General features: G+C 37.8%; 1 protein-coding gene across 2 annotated transcripts; it reads left to right on the top strand.

The window, feature by feature from the left end:
* The first annotated feature begins 1,248 nt into the window (after positions 1-1,248).
* On the top strand, positions 1,249-14,998 carry klhl24a (kelch-like family member 24a). 2 transcript variants are annotated; one of them, XM_004079331.5, is made up of 8 exons: positions 1,249-1,522; positions 3,200-3,306; positions 3,415-4,259; positions 5,516-5,700; positions 7,983-8,101; positions 11,365-11,553; positions 12,138-12,326; positions 12,408-14,998. In XM_004079331.5, exons 2-8 carry the CDS (start codon positions 3,232-3,234, stop codon positions 12,606-12,608), a joined length of 1,803 nt encoding a protein of 600 aa, XP_004079379.1. In that variant the 5' UTR covers positions 1,249-1,522; positions 3,200-3,231; the 3' UTR covers positions 12,609-14,998. The 2 variants fall into 2 exon arrangements, with proteins under 2 accessions (XP_004079379.1, XP_078791190.1); XM_078935064.1 differs by lacking the exon at positions 1,249-1,522 and adding an exon at positions 2,343-2,535.
* The last annotated feature ends 3,019 nt before the right edge of the window (positions 14,999-18,017 follow it).

Genomic DNA, 18,017 nt, shown 5'->3' with positions numbered 1-18,017 from the left:
CACAAAGAAGATGATTTTTTAAAAAATATCTTTGATTTAATCTTGTGTATTCTTAAACAACTCAGATACCAACACAGTTTTAAGACCCACCGTTTAAAATGTTATGCTTAGATATTTAAAGTAAATTGTACAATCCAAATAACTATCAGTTTTATGTTCACTGAAACTAAACACCTAACTCCATTTACTCTAGAAAGTCGTGCTTGCATAAAGCCAATGAAGCAAGATGTTGACACCGCAGTTTAAAGAAAAAAGGGGAAAAATGAGGTCAGTGTTGATTCAGTAACTTTGGAAGCAAATTGGGTTTTAGTTTGAACAATTACAACAGTTCAACAGCAGATGGACCCAATGTTCTGTCCATGTATCAAGCTTGGGCTGCCGGCAAGTACTGTACTGTCAGCAAAACAAGTGGATAACTTCCCCCTGTGTTTCTCTGTGCTTCCTCCAAAGTGGCCTTAAGCGATTATTTACAACTAGCAATTTGTGTTTATCTAATAAACACAAAAATATTACTCTGTGATTTATATAGCCCTATAATGAAACATTTGTAGTTAAAGAGCAAACATGCAGTCCGACTTGACAGCTGTTTTAAAATGTTTTTATTTTTTTCATGTCTATTGTTGTTTGGCTGTTATCTTTCTTTAACCTTTTAATGCCCTTTGGTATACAGAAACGCATGAATGAGATGGCTTGTAGGGGTAAACTTGAAATTCTTAACAATACCAGTCACTGATTGTTTGGACATTTCCTTGGAACGAAATCATGATCTCGCAAAAGCTATGAGGAAACCTGATGAGGAAATGATCACACTTTTTTTTCCAACTAACCTCATACTGGTCAAATAGTGTGGCGTTTCATCCGGTTTACGGGCAAACATCTCGTTTCATAAGAGTTACCCATATCTGTCACTTCAAAAAGCTACATCACATCATGTTATTTCGATTATCTCAGATTTTTAACGTTGTTCACAAAAAATATATATGTGGGAAGACGTTTAGACATTTTCTGTCTGTAATTTATGAACATAGTTTGAATTTTCAGCGGCGGGGAAAAACTGTAGACCAAAATGTCCGTGCTGTTTTTCTTCCGTTTAACTATTATATGACTTGTTTTCATGAAAAGTGCCGTTTGTTTGCAAACAAAGGGAAGCCACGTGGAGAACGTGTTGCTCTTGGAATCTGTAGTTTGTTAACTCAGTGAAATAGCATGAAACCATGCTAAACCAAGTATTTTAACTATGATACCCACAATGCATCGCGTTAGAGGTGGGATTTCTCAGAGATATAAATATTGCTCTCTGTTTACAACAAAGTTATCTTTTCGAAACTCTTTCTTTTGTCCAGTACAGCCATCAAAATGTTCAATTTATGCAGCAGTCTGACGAATCTATTATAATCCATCGAGAAAAGATCTTGTCAAAGGCCAGTGCTGAATGTTTTGGAGAATTTCTTTTTTTTTTGGTTTGTTTTTTTTGCGAGAGAGACGACGCCGCTTCATCTGGAAACTTTTTTTAAATTAAAAGGTAAAAAGAGTTTTGGTGACGATTATTGATGTGTTTATTTATTGTGTAGAAGTGAAAGTAATAACAAAGAAAAAAAAATGGTAGTTTTTTTTTTTTTTTTTTTTTTTTACCGTTAACGGTCAGCACTAGCTAACTAACTACATTGTGGCACGAGGCACATTTGCTTTGTCTAAATTAGCCTAAAGGTTTTTGTTCGTTTGCTTGTTCTAAACGGGCTCAAAAGCATTTGTAAACTCTCATTGATTTACTTTCTAGATACATTTTGATATTTAAATTTTTTTTACACAGGATTTTGTTTTTTTTAGGCAACCTATTATTATTGAGTTTTGTGGCATTTTTATTCAGATACGCCGATTATTTTGTTATTTTTACTTGTTATTAATTTGTTGTTATTTTCCTAAACACCGTTAGTGCTTTTGTCTATATTCGCATTTCCGTGTGCGTCAAGCAGACAAACAAGGCAAGTCTCAGTCAGACATGGGCTAAACCTATCGAATCTCTAGCGGCTACTGGCACGTGGATGGGTTGAGTCTAATAGGTTAAAAATAACAACAAAGAAAACATGACTTCATAGAACTTATTCTAGACTTTATGGGAAATAACCTTTATTTGATTTATAAACGTGCTCATAAGAATATCATTACTGTCATTTCTTCGCGATTAATCCGATTAATTATAAATTGCTGCTATAAAAAATATGGTTAGATTTCTTTTTTCATTTCATTTTGAATTTGCTTTCTTGGGTTTTACTCAAAAGAAAAGTCACGTATAAAGCTTTGACCTTGCACTTGTTCAAAAACTCATCATGTGGTGTTATCCCTGCCCCCACTTCCGGTCCAAACTAACCTGACTGGCATGTAGGCTGGCCTAACTGTTGCTCAACCGATCTCCCGCCTGCATCTGTTTGTCTTTCCTCATGCAAACCCTTGTGCTGCAGGGCACAACTGCTTAACAGCAGTGTTGAGCTAGCAAACTCAAGAGACTCTTCCTTCCTGTTGTCCATCTACTGAAATGTAAACTTTTCATATTTACTGTATACTTTTGAGCATTAAGCATTTTTTGTTCCTGAACAGTTGTTTGTTTTTGTTTTTGGTGTGAACTTCATTAGTTATTTCTGTATTTTGAAAAAAATTGTAATGTTTTTTTACAGTTTACATGTTTTGCAGACCGCATGTTTTTTTACACTTTTGCAGCTGTATTTATTTTATATTTATTTCTTTATTTAATAAGAATCTCATTTTTGATAATAATTTTTCATAATAATTTTAGTAATATTTTTTAATTAACTAATATAAATGTAATTTGTGATGTCCTTTATTGATGTTATATTATATAGATTATTTCTGAATGTCGTGTTGCTGCCACAGATAAATGAAATTTCCCCATTGTGGGATTAATAAAGTCATCTATCTATCTATCTATCTATCTATCTATCTATCTATCTATCTAAGTTTACATTAATCTCATAGTTTGTCACTGTTTTGCTGAATGTTTTGTGACTGCTGTGTGAGAGTTGTTTTGTTTGATGTGATACTCTATTGTACTCCAAAGTTCACTATACTTGTTCCTTTTTCATTGGCAATCCATCATTTTTTATGTTTAATAGATTCTAAAAGACACATGTGAGAGATGCACTCTTATTGTCATGATGGTGTATATTTTTCTCTTTATCTTTAGATCTTTGAGAGCATCTTTTAAAGGTAGCAGCAATGGTGTTGATGCTGGGCCGGAGATTAATCAGGGAGGACTCTGAGATCAGAGACTCCCCAGCTGTAAAACGAAAGGTAATGTGTAAAAAAAAAAAAGCCCATGTCTGTGTTTTTATAGATGAAGCATTCTTTGTGTAAGTCACAAGTTTAAACATATTTATACTTGTTCTTTGATTCTTTAAGGTCTTTGAAGTTGAATCCAAAACCTCAGGTAGTCAGGAGATCTTGGACTTCTGCTCTGGATCCTCACATTCAGAGGGCATCCTGCAGGTGTTTAATGAGTTCCGTGATAGTCGCCTCTTCACGGACGTGGTCATCAGTGTTCAGGGCCGTGAATTCCCCTGCCACCGCGCTGTTCTCTCTGCCTCCTCCTCTTACTTCAGAGCCATGTTCTGCAATGATCACCGCGAGAGCCGTGAGATGCTGGTTGAGATCAATGGCATCCTGGCCGAGGCCATGGACTCCTTCCTCACCTATGTTTACACTGGCCGTGCCAAGATTACTACAGAGAATGTCCAGTTCCTATTTGAAACCTCCAGCCTCTTCCAGATCTCCACTCTACGTGATGCTTGTGCAAAGTTCCTGGAGGACCAGCTAGACCCATGCAACTGCCTGGGCATTCAGCGCTTTGCAGATGCACATTCTCTGAAGCAGCTTGCCAGCCGCTGTCGTACTTACGCCCTGGCCAACTTCTCAGAAGTGGCCCAGCACGCAGAGTTCCTTGACCTACGCAAGGAAGAGCTGGAAGAGTACATCAACAGTGATGACCTGTCTGTAAGTAAGGAGGAGATGGTGTTCGAGTCTGTCGTGCGGTGGATCTACCATTCTGTGGAGCACAGAAGGCCAATGCTGAAGGATTTGCTGGAGCATGTTCGCCTGCCCCTGCTCCATCCCAACTACTTTGTCCAGACCGTGGAGGGAGATCAGCTCATCCAGAATGCTCCAGAGTGCTACCAGCTCCTCCACGAAGCCAGACGCTACCATGTGCTTGGAAACGAAATGATGTCGCCCAGAACACGCCCACGCAGGTAACGAAAATCCTGACTTCCTTGGCATGAGGAAGGTGACAGAAATAAATCAACCCTGAGGTATAAGTAGACCTCATTGTTGATACCTACTGTGTTTTCTGGAAAGATGACCCACTAAACCTGTATTTTAAAAATAATGTTTTGAACTCCATTGTTTGTTGTGTAGGTTGAGATGTCTGTGCCACAATGAGGACAGTTTGTCGTCACTTAACCAATCCCTGTTGTCATTGTGTAGCTAGAGGTTATGTCTTGTTGATGAACTCGGTGCTCCTAGCTGTTGTCACATGTTCGTGCGACACAGAAGGGAGTGTTGTTGTGCTGAAAAGACAAGTGAATTATTGACAGAGCTTTTTTTTCTTGAAACATTTTGAAATAGAAAGGAACAGGGCATGTTCAAACAATGAGTTCCTTAAAATAAAAAAAAAGTAATGATGCAATAAATGTCAAAAAATGAAATGCTGTGTCTTGTTATGACACTGGCAGAACAGCACTCATCACAGATGGTTGACCTATTTGCTTAATAGTTTTGTTTTTGTTGTATAGAATTTACAGATTGTCCAAACATAAGTTAAAATAACGTCTCTGATAAGGAACAAAAGGCTGATGCATTATGAATGACACTGAAACCTGACCTTATGGTCTGCTGCTTCTCAACAAACAGGAGTGCAGCTGTCCTTTGTTAATGGAACTACTTTAAAAAAAAAAAAGAAGGTTAAAGTGGGCAGAGAGCCAGCTGCCAGTTACCATTGCTGTGTTTCAGGTGTATCCTTATTATCTAGGCAGATCAGCAGAGTTGATTCCTGTCCCGTCTGCCTCGTTTGCCCCGAGGGCCTCGCCACGCTTGAAAACAAGCGCCTGTTTTTTTCCTTCGGTTTCTACACCATCACAGACGCACGTTAAAAGTGTTGATATATGAACATGTGACAACATGCAATTTAGATCTCACTTCAATTGTTTGAGGCTGCTAACAAGTTTTTAAGCAGCTGAAGGCTTTGTTATCATGGAAGTTCCAGCAAATTCTTATGCCAAGTATGTGAATTGGTACCCTTAGTTTACAGTGAGCTTTCAAAGCTGTTCCAGAGAAAACCACAGCTCCTTTTTTATTATGGTATAGGTTTCCACTGTAGTGCCATGTTTTCCCCCTAACAATTCACTGTTTTTATGTTTATTTACCTTATGGATCTTATGATTGGTTTATTTGAAATCTCCTTTTCATTTTTCCTCTCTATGACTTTTTTCTTCCCTTTTCTGTAAAGATCGACTGGCTACTCCGAGGTGATCGTGGTCGTTGGTGGCTGTGAACGGATCGGTGGGTTCAACCTACCCTACACTGAATGTTTTGACCCAGTCATTGGAGAATGGAAGTCACTGGCCAAACTTCCCGAATTCACCAAGTCCGAGTACGCTGTGTGTGCCTTGCGCAATGACATTTTGGTGTCAGGTAAGATTCATCAATACTTTTTAAAGAATTATAACTCTATCAAACATCAATGGACAACTTGAGATGTTTTGACTGTTGAACAGCTTCATGTCAACAATACTTTATGGTTATCACTTGATTTTAGAGCCCCTTCATTTAGAAAAATGTCATCTTTAATCAATTTACCACACTTCTTAATTTCAGTCATTGTTTTATCAAAACTACATGTTTCTAGGTTTTTTTCTTCAGGAGGTAATATTCTGGATCATCTTAAAATGCTATTATGGCAGCAGTGGCAGTTTGACCTGTTTTTTTCTTGAGCACTTCTGCCTTTGAGTCAAAGGAAATAAAAGAGCAACATCTGGATCTCAGAGCTGAGATCCTTTTTGTTGGCGACTTCTTTTCCTCAAGGTCTTCACCTTCCCATTAATTCCTGGACATCCTCAGAAGCCTATCCTTGTCATAATAAAAACATAGTCCAGATTACTTCAGACTTCTGAATCATATATACTATAATGCCCATCGTTTTCTCTGATAAAACTGATTCATCTCTGATAGTTGATGATCAAAACTTAAAGTTGCTGCTTTTAGTTTTATGGAGATAAAAGCCCATAAGTAACTCTAAAAAAAATGCTTAATAGTTATTTGTTTCCAATAAAAAGATAAAGATTAGAAGTGCTAATATTTTTCAAGCATTGTTCAGGTTCAGGCACGCTTTAAATGAGCTCCCCATCACTGATGAACAACAACAGCTGACTGAGAGAAAAGGGGGGGAAAAAAGTAGGCAAAAGGGTAAAAGGAAAACTTGTTCCCTTCAGCAAAGAGCGTGTGCAGTGTTTTCCCTCAATGTGCCAAGACCTCACGTGTGAGCTTTCAGTCTCACATGCTTTCTGAAATTATATTCCTCCCCCTTCGGCTTTTTCTCAGTGTTTGTAACATGTTATGTTTCCCAGTGCCCCACTGTCCTGGTTTTTTTCCCCTTCACATTTGTAGAGTTCAGCCCACTCTCCAGATTACATTTCCCCATTTTCCTTGGATCATTCTGCTTCCCCCTTCCAAGAACTGGGGTCTGAAGCTTGTACTCCCTGTACTGCTACAGTCAGCTGTGTTTTTATATAGCACGGGGCTGAAGTGGAAGTATAATTAGTCCCCCAGCCAGTTACAAGTTGTCTGCATATTAATGATTTATTACTATCAGTAATTTGCAATTTAATGATTGGATATGTCTCATCAGCCTGTGAAGAGCTAAACCAATTCACTTTCCTCACACGTTGAACATGTGTTCACAAGTAAAGCTCCCTAGCATTAAATTTAGAGCGAGGCTACACTAGATTTCTCCCCCTCTTTTGAAGCTCCACGTCTCGAGTCAACTTGTTCCCATGTGTGCTTTTTTTTTTTTTTTTTTTTACTAAGGGAAGCCTGGAGGGCAGCAGGCTGTCTAGCTCTCGGCCTTTCCTACAGATTTCTGAAAAGAGGCATGCTGCAACTATCTCCCCTGATCTGTCTCCTTCTTTATGTGTTACCGTATAATTAGGCATAGCTGAATATTAACATTATGCAATTTATCATTAAAAAAGTAAAGCATGTGCAGAAACCTGTTTCTATCTTTAGTATATACCTCCTATAACATCCAATTCTCCAATCATATTTAAATGTTATAAATAGACTCAAATTTAAAGGCCATTTTTGTTATGAAGTTCCTAAAAAAAAAAACACAAAAGATAGAAGTTTTTATTTAGACTTCCCAGAATTTATCATTCTTACCTCAAAAGATAAAAGCTTAGTCAACCAAAAAAAAAAGACGCAACACAAACAGTTCCTTCCATGCTCATATCGTGTTCATACCTGTTGCTTTAAGCACTTATCTCTCAATAAAGTACAGGTTTTATTCTTGGATATCAAATAATTGCCTCTGATTCTGATAACATTGTAGTGAATGCTTAGTTATTCTTCAATTTTCCGAGTTTTTTTGACATTTTACTGCGGTTTTCTAACTGCTTTTATTTAGTCGCTAATCATTGATTTTCTCTTCCACCTCACGGTGCTTAACACATTTCACTTTTGAATAATTAAAGTCAAGCTTTGTGTTAAAGTTTGATCAACTTGTCAAAGTCTTAGCCAACCTCTCTTCTACCAAACTTTACAGTTTAAGTCAAACTTTTGCACAACTCAAACGGAATTTTAACGTCTACAGCTGTAATGTTTCAATCTGATCTTGAAGACTTTTTGCTTTTACTTCACTTTAAGTTGTCACATTAGTTTTGTTTGCTGACTCTAAAAAGTTATTGATTCTGTGTTTTCAGGCGGACGCATTAACGGCAGGGATGTGTGGATGTACAACTCCCAGCTAAACCTGTGGATGAAAGTCGCTTCTCTCAACAAAGGCCGCTGGAGACACAAGATGTGTGTCCTGTTAGGCAAGGTAAGGAGAAAAGGATCCCTCTTTTTCAGAACACAATGATTTAGGAGATAAATGTGGCCTGCAGGGGGAATTTTCACCACAGTTTGACTAAATAGGTTCAAACTTCAACAGTAGATCAGTCAGATTTACAAGGAAACCTGTTATGTGATTACTGAAAGATGCGTGCTTCTAAGGAATCGGAGATGAATGCGTGGAATGCGAGTGTGTAACCCAGAACAATAGAATGAACTTTATTGTCATTTTGTTATTCAGTCACATATTCAGAAAAATGAACAACTCAACATAATGTTACAATCTACCCTATAAATACAAAGAAAAGCTGTGAAATTAGTTACAATTAGTTAAAAAGAATCGACCAAAAATGTAGCATTTGTAATGATTCCCAACATGTAATCCATTTCCCCATGAGTTTTCTTGAGCTCCTTCATCCTGTTCAGGTTTGCTGTGAGGCCTAAAGCCTTTTGAGGCTTCACTGTGGGCAGATCACCAATCTCACATGGGCATGCCATGCATATTCACCTGCATGTTCCCCTATGTTTGCCCAAACTTGCACAGCCAATGAAGTCAACCACCATAAACCAGCTGTGTGCAATCAAAGATCCAGAGACAGAGAATCCTTAGATTAGAAACGGTATTTTATCAAACTTATGTCGCTCCAGCGTTTTTAAAAGAAGCGACAGCAGTTCAACTCACGCAATGCATCAAAAAGAAAAAGAAAGTACCTATCGTTGTGTTGAGTGGATTTTTAAAACCTAATTAGCATTTGTTTTTCATATATGTATCTATGAGGTTGCATAGTTTTCTCTAGAAGGTGACGGCCGTGTGCCTTCTCTGGATGCAAGCCAGCTCTTCACACTTCCAAGCAGATGCCTAGAGTTTCATTTTTTAAGCCTGTATCATGCTTCATGTGCCTTTGCAACAACTAAACATAGAGTAAAGAGAAACCAGGTCCTCATTTAAACAAATAAATCGGCTTGTTTTCAAAAATACAATATTTATTAGGCTGAGTTTTAAGAATAAAAATGTTCTTATTTGCACGTACAGCCCAAAAATCCTGTTTTAAATTAGTTTTTTTCAAACATGCTGACAACAACCACAATATTTGTCACAGAATATAAATAATCCTCATTTGCTGGACCTTATCTTTGAATCAGATGAACTCCTACGCGTTTACATCCATAAATATCTCTTCTGAACCCCAAAGTGAGACTTGCATTACAATGTGTTGACAAGGTGACAAACACAGTCACAGCTTCCTGAATTTTTAACATGACTTTGATTAAGGCTTTACCGTAAACAAGGCTTTATTCTTTTTGTTCATTTGAACCTGTAATGGATTCAAGTACTCAGCCAAAAAAAAAAAAGGTAACAGCTGTTGAAAAGTTTTTCTTCTTCATTTCTATAAAGGTAGTAATAAGGGGGGAAACTGGGAGTTGGGGGGGTTTGGGGGCTGGAAAATTCCACCTAAACCGGGGTCTGTGATGTAAGAGTACCAAAGAAAGGGAGCAGCTGAATTACATGGTTTCTTTTCTTTTTTCTTTTTTTTTTCCCTGTTAGTATGTTTTGTTCCACTGTCTTGGTGCTGTAAGACCTCAGTTATTTCTTCTTTTTAAATTGCTTAGAAGAATCTTTTACAAAGTATGCTCCATCTTCCAATCTCATTCTTGATCATATCTGGGTTTCTATCTCAAGTATGCCGCAGGTCTTGTTTGAAGATTTTTTTTTTTCATGTTTGTTTTTCCTCAGAATTTAGTTGCCCCCTCCCCCTGAAACGGCAGCGTCGCACATCCTCATTCAGCCTGTTATTTCCTCGGTTTATGGACAGTTCTGGTCCCCCATCAGTCATCCAAGCAGGATGACTGAGTGATGTTTATCACACACGGATGTTCATGTTTTCATCCAAAAAGCATTCCGGATATGTTGCTGTCAAACATTTGCATATTGGAAGAAGAAGTTGAGTATACTGATTGAAACCTCTGAGTTTCCACGTACGGAGAATTCACTTCATTTAAATGTGCTTCTTAAAGGACGTTTACACTTCAGAAGTTCCTGAATGTTTCATCAAAGCCACAATTAAATGTTGAGAATATCCCATTTTTTAAAAGCACACAATTCCTCAAAATGATGATTTTGATCACATTTTCTAAAATAAATAATCAACTTTTGGCAGTTTGAGAAGCAACTGTACTAGCCCTTTTTTATGCAGTTTGATATTCTAAAGCAGATGAATGAACTATTAAAAACCCTTTGTTCAGTCTCCTGTTGAGCTTTTCTCCAAATCAAACTGAAAGGACTTTTTCTCCGCTCTGCGGTGGCTCGCTCTGGTGATGCCTGCTTAGTTCTGATACATAATGGATCTCACAGAAATGTGCACATGCTGATAGCTGTAAGGATTTATGTCTTTCAGTTTATGAACATGATCTTATTCGGAGCAGAGCAGCTCCCTCACCACACTGGCTTCTTTAAACACAATGGGGTCTGGAAATCCTCAGTTGAGCTGGAAAGGGGTCAGCCTTTTAAAAAAATATTTATCTTAGTTTCTACTTCTTAAAAAACCTGATAACCTGACTTATAGGATATCATATCCACCTGAAAAACACTGTCATGTCTTTTACGTTAAAACTGGTAGAGAAAAACAGAACTCTTGCCATACACTTCTGTTTTTTTGTTCCCTTTTTTCCATAAAATCTTCTCTTATATTTTGTTTTTCTCTTCCTCTCACCTTGTGTGCTCATTTGTGTTTCCTGTTTTTCTCAGAGGAATAGCCTGAAGCCTTTTTGTTGCATCAGACAAACTTGATCCACAGCAAAATTTCAAATCCTACCTGAAGCCTTTTTCTGACATGTAATCTCTTTGTGTTGTTGTTGTTTGTGCATTGTTGTAGCAAAACAGATAATGGATAGTTAACTTAGATTCGTCTTTTGTGAGTTTTTTTACTCATTTCAGATATTTTTTAGAGTTAAAGTTGCGAATCAAGAATGAAGGTAACTCTTTCCTGTAAAGGTGCAACTGCAAATGTGTGGTTGTGCATTTGGAAACTAGAGCTGTAAGAACAGCAGTAGCTGCAATAGTCAGCAGCCATTGTATCCTCCTTCCTGTGCGCCTGATAAACTGGTTCTGGTAATACTGGCGTAACATTTATATCTAAAGGTTTGAATGCAACAACAGATACTGTCAAACATCATGGCAGCATTTTTCTGTGCCACTTCTAGAAAAGCTCCCATTTCATATTTAATGGAGGCCATCACTGTGTGTGTTCACAGGTGTACACCATCGGCGGTTACGATGGCCAGAGCCGCCTCAGCAGTGTGGAGTGTTATGATTCCTTCTCGAACCGTTGGACAGAAGTGGCACCCCTGAAAGAGGCAGTCAGCTCTCCAGCTGTGGCCAGCTGTGCTGGCAAGCTCTTTGTCATAGGAGGAGGCCCTGACGATGAAACCTGTTCAGACAAGGTGGGAACAAGATAGATGTTTACTGGTACCCACACACGGAACCCAGAGTGATAACAGCTCAGCTGGCCTGGAGACCCCCTATTCTGCTATCAACTGTTAAAACGGCTTCTCGCTGAGTTTTATTTGTAATATTGTTAGAGATGGAGAAAGAAGTCAAAATATTCTTATCATTTTTCATCTGTGACACTACAATGCAAGACAAACCTCAGGAATTCAGGCATTCAAACCAGATAGTCCTCTGCAGAAGGCTTTCATTAAGTCTAAGCTTTCATTATGTTTTGTCAGCTTCACCCTTCAACCTACTAATCTGCTGGGTCTTGTACTACATTTGCATTTATCCCAAAGGTTTTCATTTCTTGTAAAGATTCCTCAAACATATTGAACATCTATGAGAACAAACTGGTTGGAAAGCAGCTTTTTTAAATATGTAAGCGGGTTCAGGAATTCCCGGAATGTATGCAAAGGCAGGCTTGTGTCAGCCCACTGAGCTGTCCATAAATGTGTCCAGTATGTTTTCTGTCCCCTGCGTTAAATGTACATCCTGTCACACGTCTTTCTAAAAGAGTTGGATTTTTCTTGTACAGGTTCAGTGCTATGACCCAGAAACAAACACCTGGTTACTGAGAGCCAACATCCCCATCGCCAAGCGCTGCATCACAGCAGTGTCTCTTAACAACATGATCTACGTCTGCGGCGGGCTGACAAAGTCCGTTTACTGCTACGACCCCGTGAGCGACTACTGGATGCTTGTCCTTCACACCTTCAACAAAATGGTAGAGGCTTCTTCGCAGCCGAACTTCAGCTTGTGTTTTCTAAAACAGTCTTCTCATATCTGCCTTTTGGTTTCTTCGCAGGAGAGCTGCGGCATGTCGGTGTGTAACGGAAAGATCTACATCCTCGGAGGTCGCACGGAAAACGGAGAATCCACAGATACGGTCTTGTGCTACGACCCATCAACGGGCATCATAACCGGAGCAGCGGCCATGCCCCGGCCGATCGCCTACCACGGCTGCGTAACCATCCACCGCTACAATGACAAATATTACAAGTCATGACCATGACATGCAACCAGAGACACACACATGACGCCTAAACTCTTTAGGTACACCACACTTACAGCCTTTCAACTTTAAAATAGCAGACAAGCGAAATGGTTTGGTTTGCTGTACCAGTATGGACAGCATCATGTAGCAATCTATTTGTTCAGTAGACTTAATCCCTTCTTTTTGTTTTTAGCAACCTGAGCTAAAGGAGAACCAAATCTCTGTGGCACAAGGTTTTTTTTGGCAGTGACTGCAAAAGGTTGGAGAGTAATCCATCTGTCATAAGTGCATACATTTGTGTGATAGCAACATTTTACACTTTTTTACTGAATGTTTCATATGCAATGGAAACAAAAAAAAGCCATTTTTGTTTTGATTTTCCTATTTTTGCTTGAAATCTCAGTGATCTAATACTAAGAGAGCAGTGATCTGTTCACTCAAGTGAATTTGTAGTTCATGCCAAACACTAAATACTCGCATCTTAACAGTCTGCTAAGAACAATGAGATGGAAGTCACTGATACAACAATGATCCAACAGAGGAGGATTGGCGGATGTTGGGAGGTTTTTTCTAAAAAGGAAATCTTAAAATTTCCCAACTGGAGACAAGAGTGATATGTTTGAAGAAAACCTGTTTAACCCAACCTTTCTGGACCTTTTTAAAGTCCAACTAAATATATAACTACAGTAGACTGCAGTAGAGAGTCATAAAAAGATAGTCTGTCATTCTTTTCAAGTTTTTGATGTTGAATCATTGAACCGTTCTCAATCCAAAGAAGATCTAGGAAAATCAATTGCCGTTGACATTTTTAATCCAGGCTACCTTTACTTTTCTTCATTTTTATAAATGTTATTATGAATGTTTCTAACATATTCTTTACATGTATACAGCATTAAGTTATATTTGTATGTGCCTTTTTTTTTTTTTACAATTTACATTTTAAATGCGTTGTATGTGATTGTGTCATCAGTGTCAGCTCATTGATATTCTGGGATTGTGGGTGGGTTTCTGTCAGTGTAAGAAGCCTTTGTGGATCAAACTCAAAGAGTGCTTTGAAAAAGTGGTTTACATGTTGCATGTGTGGATCTGTGGGACTGTTTCAGTCTGAAGCCAAGGGGGCCGTCATAGAGCTGAAGTGTTAGCACAAATGCTAATTTCTTTTTTTTTTAATGCTGGCACCTCTCACCTGTACATTGACCTTTAAAGATCCAACTCGGGGTAACCATGGATACCTCCAGGTGCAAATGTCTGTATGCTGGTGTGTAGCTTTATGTGTGTGTAATTCATCCAGGGGGAGTTTTGAATGATGAGAATTTTGGATTGTGTGGCTCCTGGTCAGTAAACTCACTATTTGCTAAACTTGGTGTTGATAAACTATAGAATTGCTGTGAGTATGACTATAATCTGTTTTCTTTTTGTATGTGTTTTTGTTGATAACTGTGTTTCTGAAACCTCGTTTGTGCACTTTGACATGATGCTGTTTATTGTGAATTTCTGTTTTTACTGTATCAGTAATATGTTTGGTTTTTTACACAGCATTTAAAAACACAACAGTTTAAAAAAAAAGGCTCTTCAGCTCCAGACAGTCAGGAGGTTTCCACTGTTAGGAAAAGCACCATCTTCAGCAGGAACAGGATGTTTTTTTTTGACTCAAAATGGCTAAAGCAGTTGGGGGTTGCATAATTAAAGTAGTCTGCTGGGCATGTTAGGTCTTTATGAGCAACAAAGCAAACATCTTTAGACACTTAAGCCCATTTTTTCCCCTCTATAGTAACTCTAAAGGCCAATCATATGAATTGAGGGGCAAAAATACAGTGAGACAAATGGATATATTTAAAAAAAAAAGGTGGGTTTATCATATAAAAGGGTTCAAACAAATGTTCTATAATGCTGATTTATTGCCTCCTATAACTGGTTATGTTTAGCCTTTCATGTATTGTTTGCTTTTGATAAGCTTATCTGTTGTTTTACAATTTTTCTTGGTTTTTGTGGGATTGTGTGTTGACATGTTTTAAGTTCTGCGTGTATACAGAGTGCCTTAAATATCATCTAGAGAAGCCCTAAGAACAGGTTAAGCAGGTATCAGCCTATATGGATGTGATTCTGTTCAAAAAGACAACCTTCAGTGCGGCTGCATGGAAGGTGGAAGCGTGAACCTTTTTGGCCTTTGTCGTGTTGGAAAGCAGGAGTTGGAAAAGAGGAAACGGCTGTTTATTAATGCAAGAATCAAAAAATCAGCTCTTTCTGTTACGGAGTGATGTCATGTTTAACAACACTTCCTCCTCAGTGCCTTGAGTCCGTGTGCCAGAGAGCTTTGGATTACTGTAAACTGTTTTCAGTCAAAATGTAATGCCTGGCTTCTGTATGAGGAAAATCAATAAAGTTTCTCTTTCAGTTTTAAACCTTTGTTTGGACTTATTATTGCCAAATACCTTAGGTCTTTTGTCATGGTGGTAAAATCTTTAATCACACCATTGTCTTTCAAAGATAGTTTAACCCTTGTCAGATCTGTTTACTCCACTTGTCCTATATGTAAAAAAAAAAAACGACCACAGCCACAAAATAAACCAGCTTCATTAATTTTAAATCTAAAGTCTCCTGTGTATGATGAAACAACCTGTTACCTATAAATTCAACTGAATTCTTTTTTATACATTTTTTACGCTACATAATCCAAAAAAAAGCGATCAATTACACATTTTTAAATGTTCCTGCAATAATTTAAGTATGTGCTTCAACATTAAACTCAGAATCTATTGTCCATGATGAAGCAGCCTGTTACATATGAATTTAACTCCATATAATTCACTTTTATCATATTTGTTTGAACATAATACAACATAATTACACTTTCATGTGAACCTTTTCTATTGGAAAAACAAAACACTAATAAAAGTAGAAAATAATCAGCGCTGAATTATTTATCACTTACAGTATTTCCATATGGATTCCAGAGAGTTCTGGTTAACCGACAGCGTTCTTCGTTCCATGTGCTTCTGATGTTTTCAGCTCACAGAGGGATGAATTAATCATGTGTGATAAGATTTAAGGAGCTATTGTGTTAAACAAAGAGACATGACGGAAAACCAGCAACACTATTCAACACAGGATTGAGTAACTCTTTCTCCAATAATAATTCATTGGATTTGTATACATATTTCTAGTGTGCACTTCATTGTGGTCCAGTTGAATCAAAACCACATTATTTCCTACACTTGTGTTCATGACGTTAACACTAAGCATGGTGAAAACATCCAAGCCATGTCTTTTACACACCACTGATTGAGATTTATGGCACAACAGATCAGAGATGGAGTCTGAAGGAGGGGTGTAGTAGAGAAGTCATAAAAGTCTTGTTTTTTTATGTGATATTCTGCATTGGCACCATACTGTTGCCTCATGCTGACACTAACACGCCCACATTCAGACATTTGTTTGCAATGACCGCATTTCTTTTAATCAGAAAAATCAGTAAAACACATGCAAAAAAGTTTCTGAATTGAACAAAGCTTTTGTGGAATTAAGTGCAAGAAGTCACAATTGAATCATGATACAGTACAGTTAAATAAAAATGAGGAGATGTGAATTAAATCTGAATGTTAGTATAAAACTATCTTCTCAGAAAGTCACACAACTCTTGGAATGTTTTTTTGTGTGGAAGTTCTCTTTAAAACATCATCAAAGTCGTGTAGAGGATCTTTAAAAATGTAAAAAAAAAAAATTCTTTACTTGTTAAAATGAACAACAAATACGAACAAAAGCAATGTAAAGATTACTGAAAGATTACAATAAAATGAGATCCAAACGACAACATTTAGAAACAACAGATGACCTGCTGTGTTTGTAATGTGTTGCAGCAACTGTTTCCGCATATCTCATGTCAAGTTAATGAGACAGATATGTTGTAAACCCTAAAAAAGATTCAGAAAGAGTGTGTGGCGCGTGGCAAGGATCTCTTAACTGATTAGAGATATGATTTTTAGCAACGACTTCCCTGAATAGTTTCTGATTTACACATACCAGTCGATCCTTACAGGTTTCATTATTGAAAATATTTCCAACTGTTTCCGAAAACATGACTGTTTGATGACCAAAATGGATGTGTTACATTAATTCATTCATCATCTTTTTCTAAACCCGTTTTCTCACTTTCAGGGTCACGGGGCTGTTGGAGTCTATCCCAGCCACTCGTGGGCTGTTGCACTCTGCACACCTGTGCACACTCAAATTCACACCATGGACAATTTAGATTAACCAAATAACCTGTGAGGCATGATTTTGGCCGGAGTACCCGGAGAAAACCCACGCGTGCACAGGGAGAACATGCAAACTCTACACAGAAAGGTTCCCCGTGGGTGTTCTGCTTCAGGTCCCCCAGCCGGGACTTGAACCAGGGGCCTTCTTGCTGTGAGGCAAAAGCATGAATGTATCACATTTTCTAACATTTACTTAGCAGAAATGTCATTGTGCTTTGAGATTAGGTAACAAAACATTGGACTTAAGAAAACCTGTTCTTTGCAGCAGTTAAAGTTAGAGTCAATATTTTGGTTCATTCCCACTGGACACGGCAACATCTATTAGCTATCTAAATTGTGGCTATTTAGATGTTTAACCACTAGACATCTATTGTTACTCTGTTAGATGTTTACCAACAGTGTTCTGAAAGATATTTCCACATAAGTATCTGCTACGCATCTTTTAGCAATCTAAACTTGAGATATTTTTAGATGTCTGCAAGAAGACTTTTTAAAGCATTTACTAGATATAAAATAAACACAGCCATTATACATCCATCTTCAGAACTTGCTGAACCCCTTTCAGGGTCGTACGGGTTCTGGGTCCAGCTACTGTTGAAGCAGGGTGGAGTACATCCAAATCAGGTGGCCAGTTTGTCACAGGGCCACACTTTGAAGCAGATACCAGGTAACCTCTGAAACATGTTTTTGAACTGTGGGAGGAATAGGGAGAACATTCAAACTTGACACAAAAAGGTCCAAGCAGGGATTCAAACCATAGTCTTCTTGCTGTCAACTGAAAGAGCTAACCACTACACCACAGTGTAGCCTTTTTCGGAAGATAAAAATTATGCCCAGTGGGTTAATAAAAAACAAAAAACGTTTTACTTTCATACAGGTAATATGACAAAACATGTTTTTTGTAGGTATCACTAGTTTTAAAAAAAAGTGAATTCTGATATTTATGGCAGAAATTTGATTTTTAGACCAATTTTTGTTTTCCAGCACAAAAACTAGCATTGAAAAATGCTACGTTTAATTTAAATAATTCAGTTAGAGGCATTTAAAAAAGACAACAATTAAGTAGTACATTAATTAAATAGGGTAGAAATGAAACGTTTAAAAAATGAAGGGTGATGTATTTATAGTTAAAACCTTGAATAGATATATTAGCTTCTTCTTTCAT

This window comes from Oryzias latipes, chromosome 17, assembly GCF_053564925.1.
Source record: "Oryzias latipes strain Hd-rR chromosome 17, Olatipes_Hd-rR_3.1".
Classification (NCBI taxonomy): Eukaryota; Metazoa; Chordata; class Actinopteri; order Beloniformes; family Adrianichthyidae; genus Oryzias; species Oryzias latipes.
This window is presented reverse-complemented; position numbering and strand designations above follow the sequence as displayed.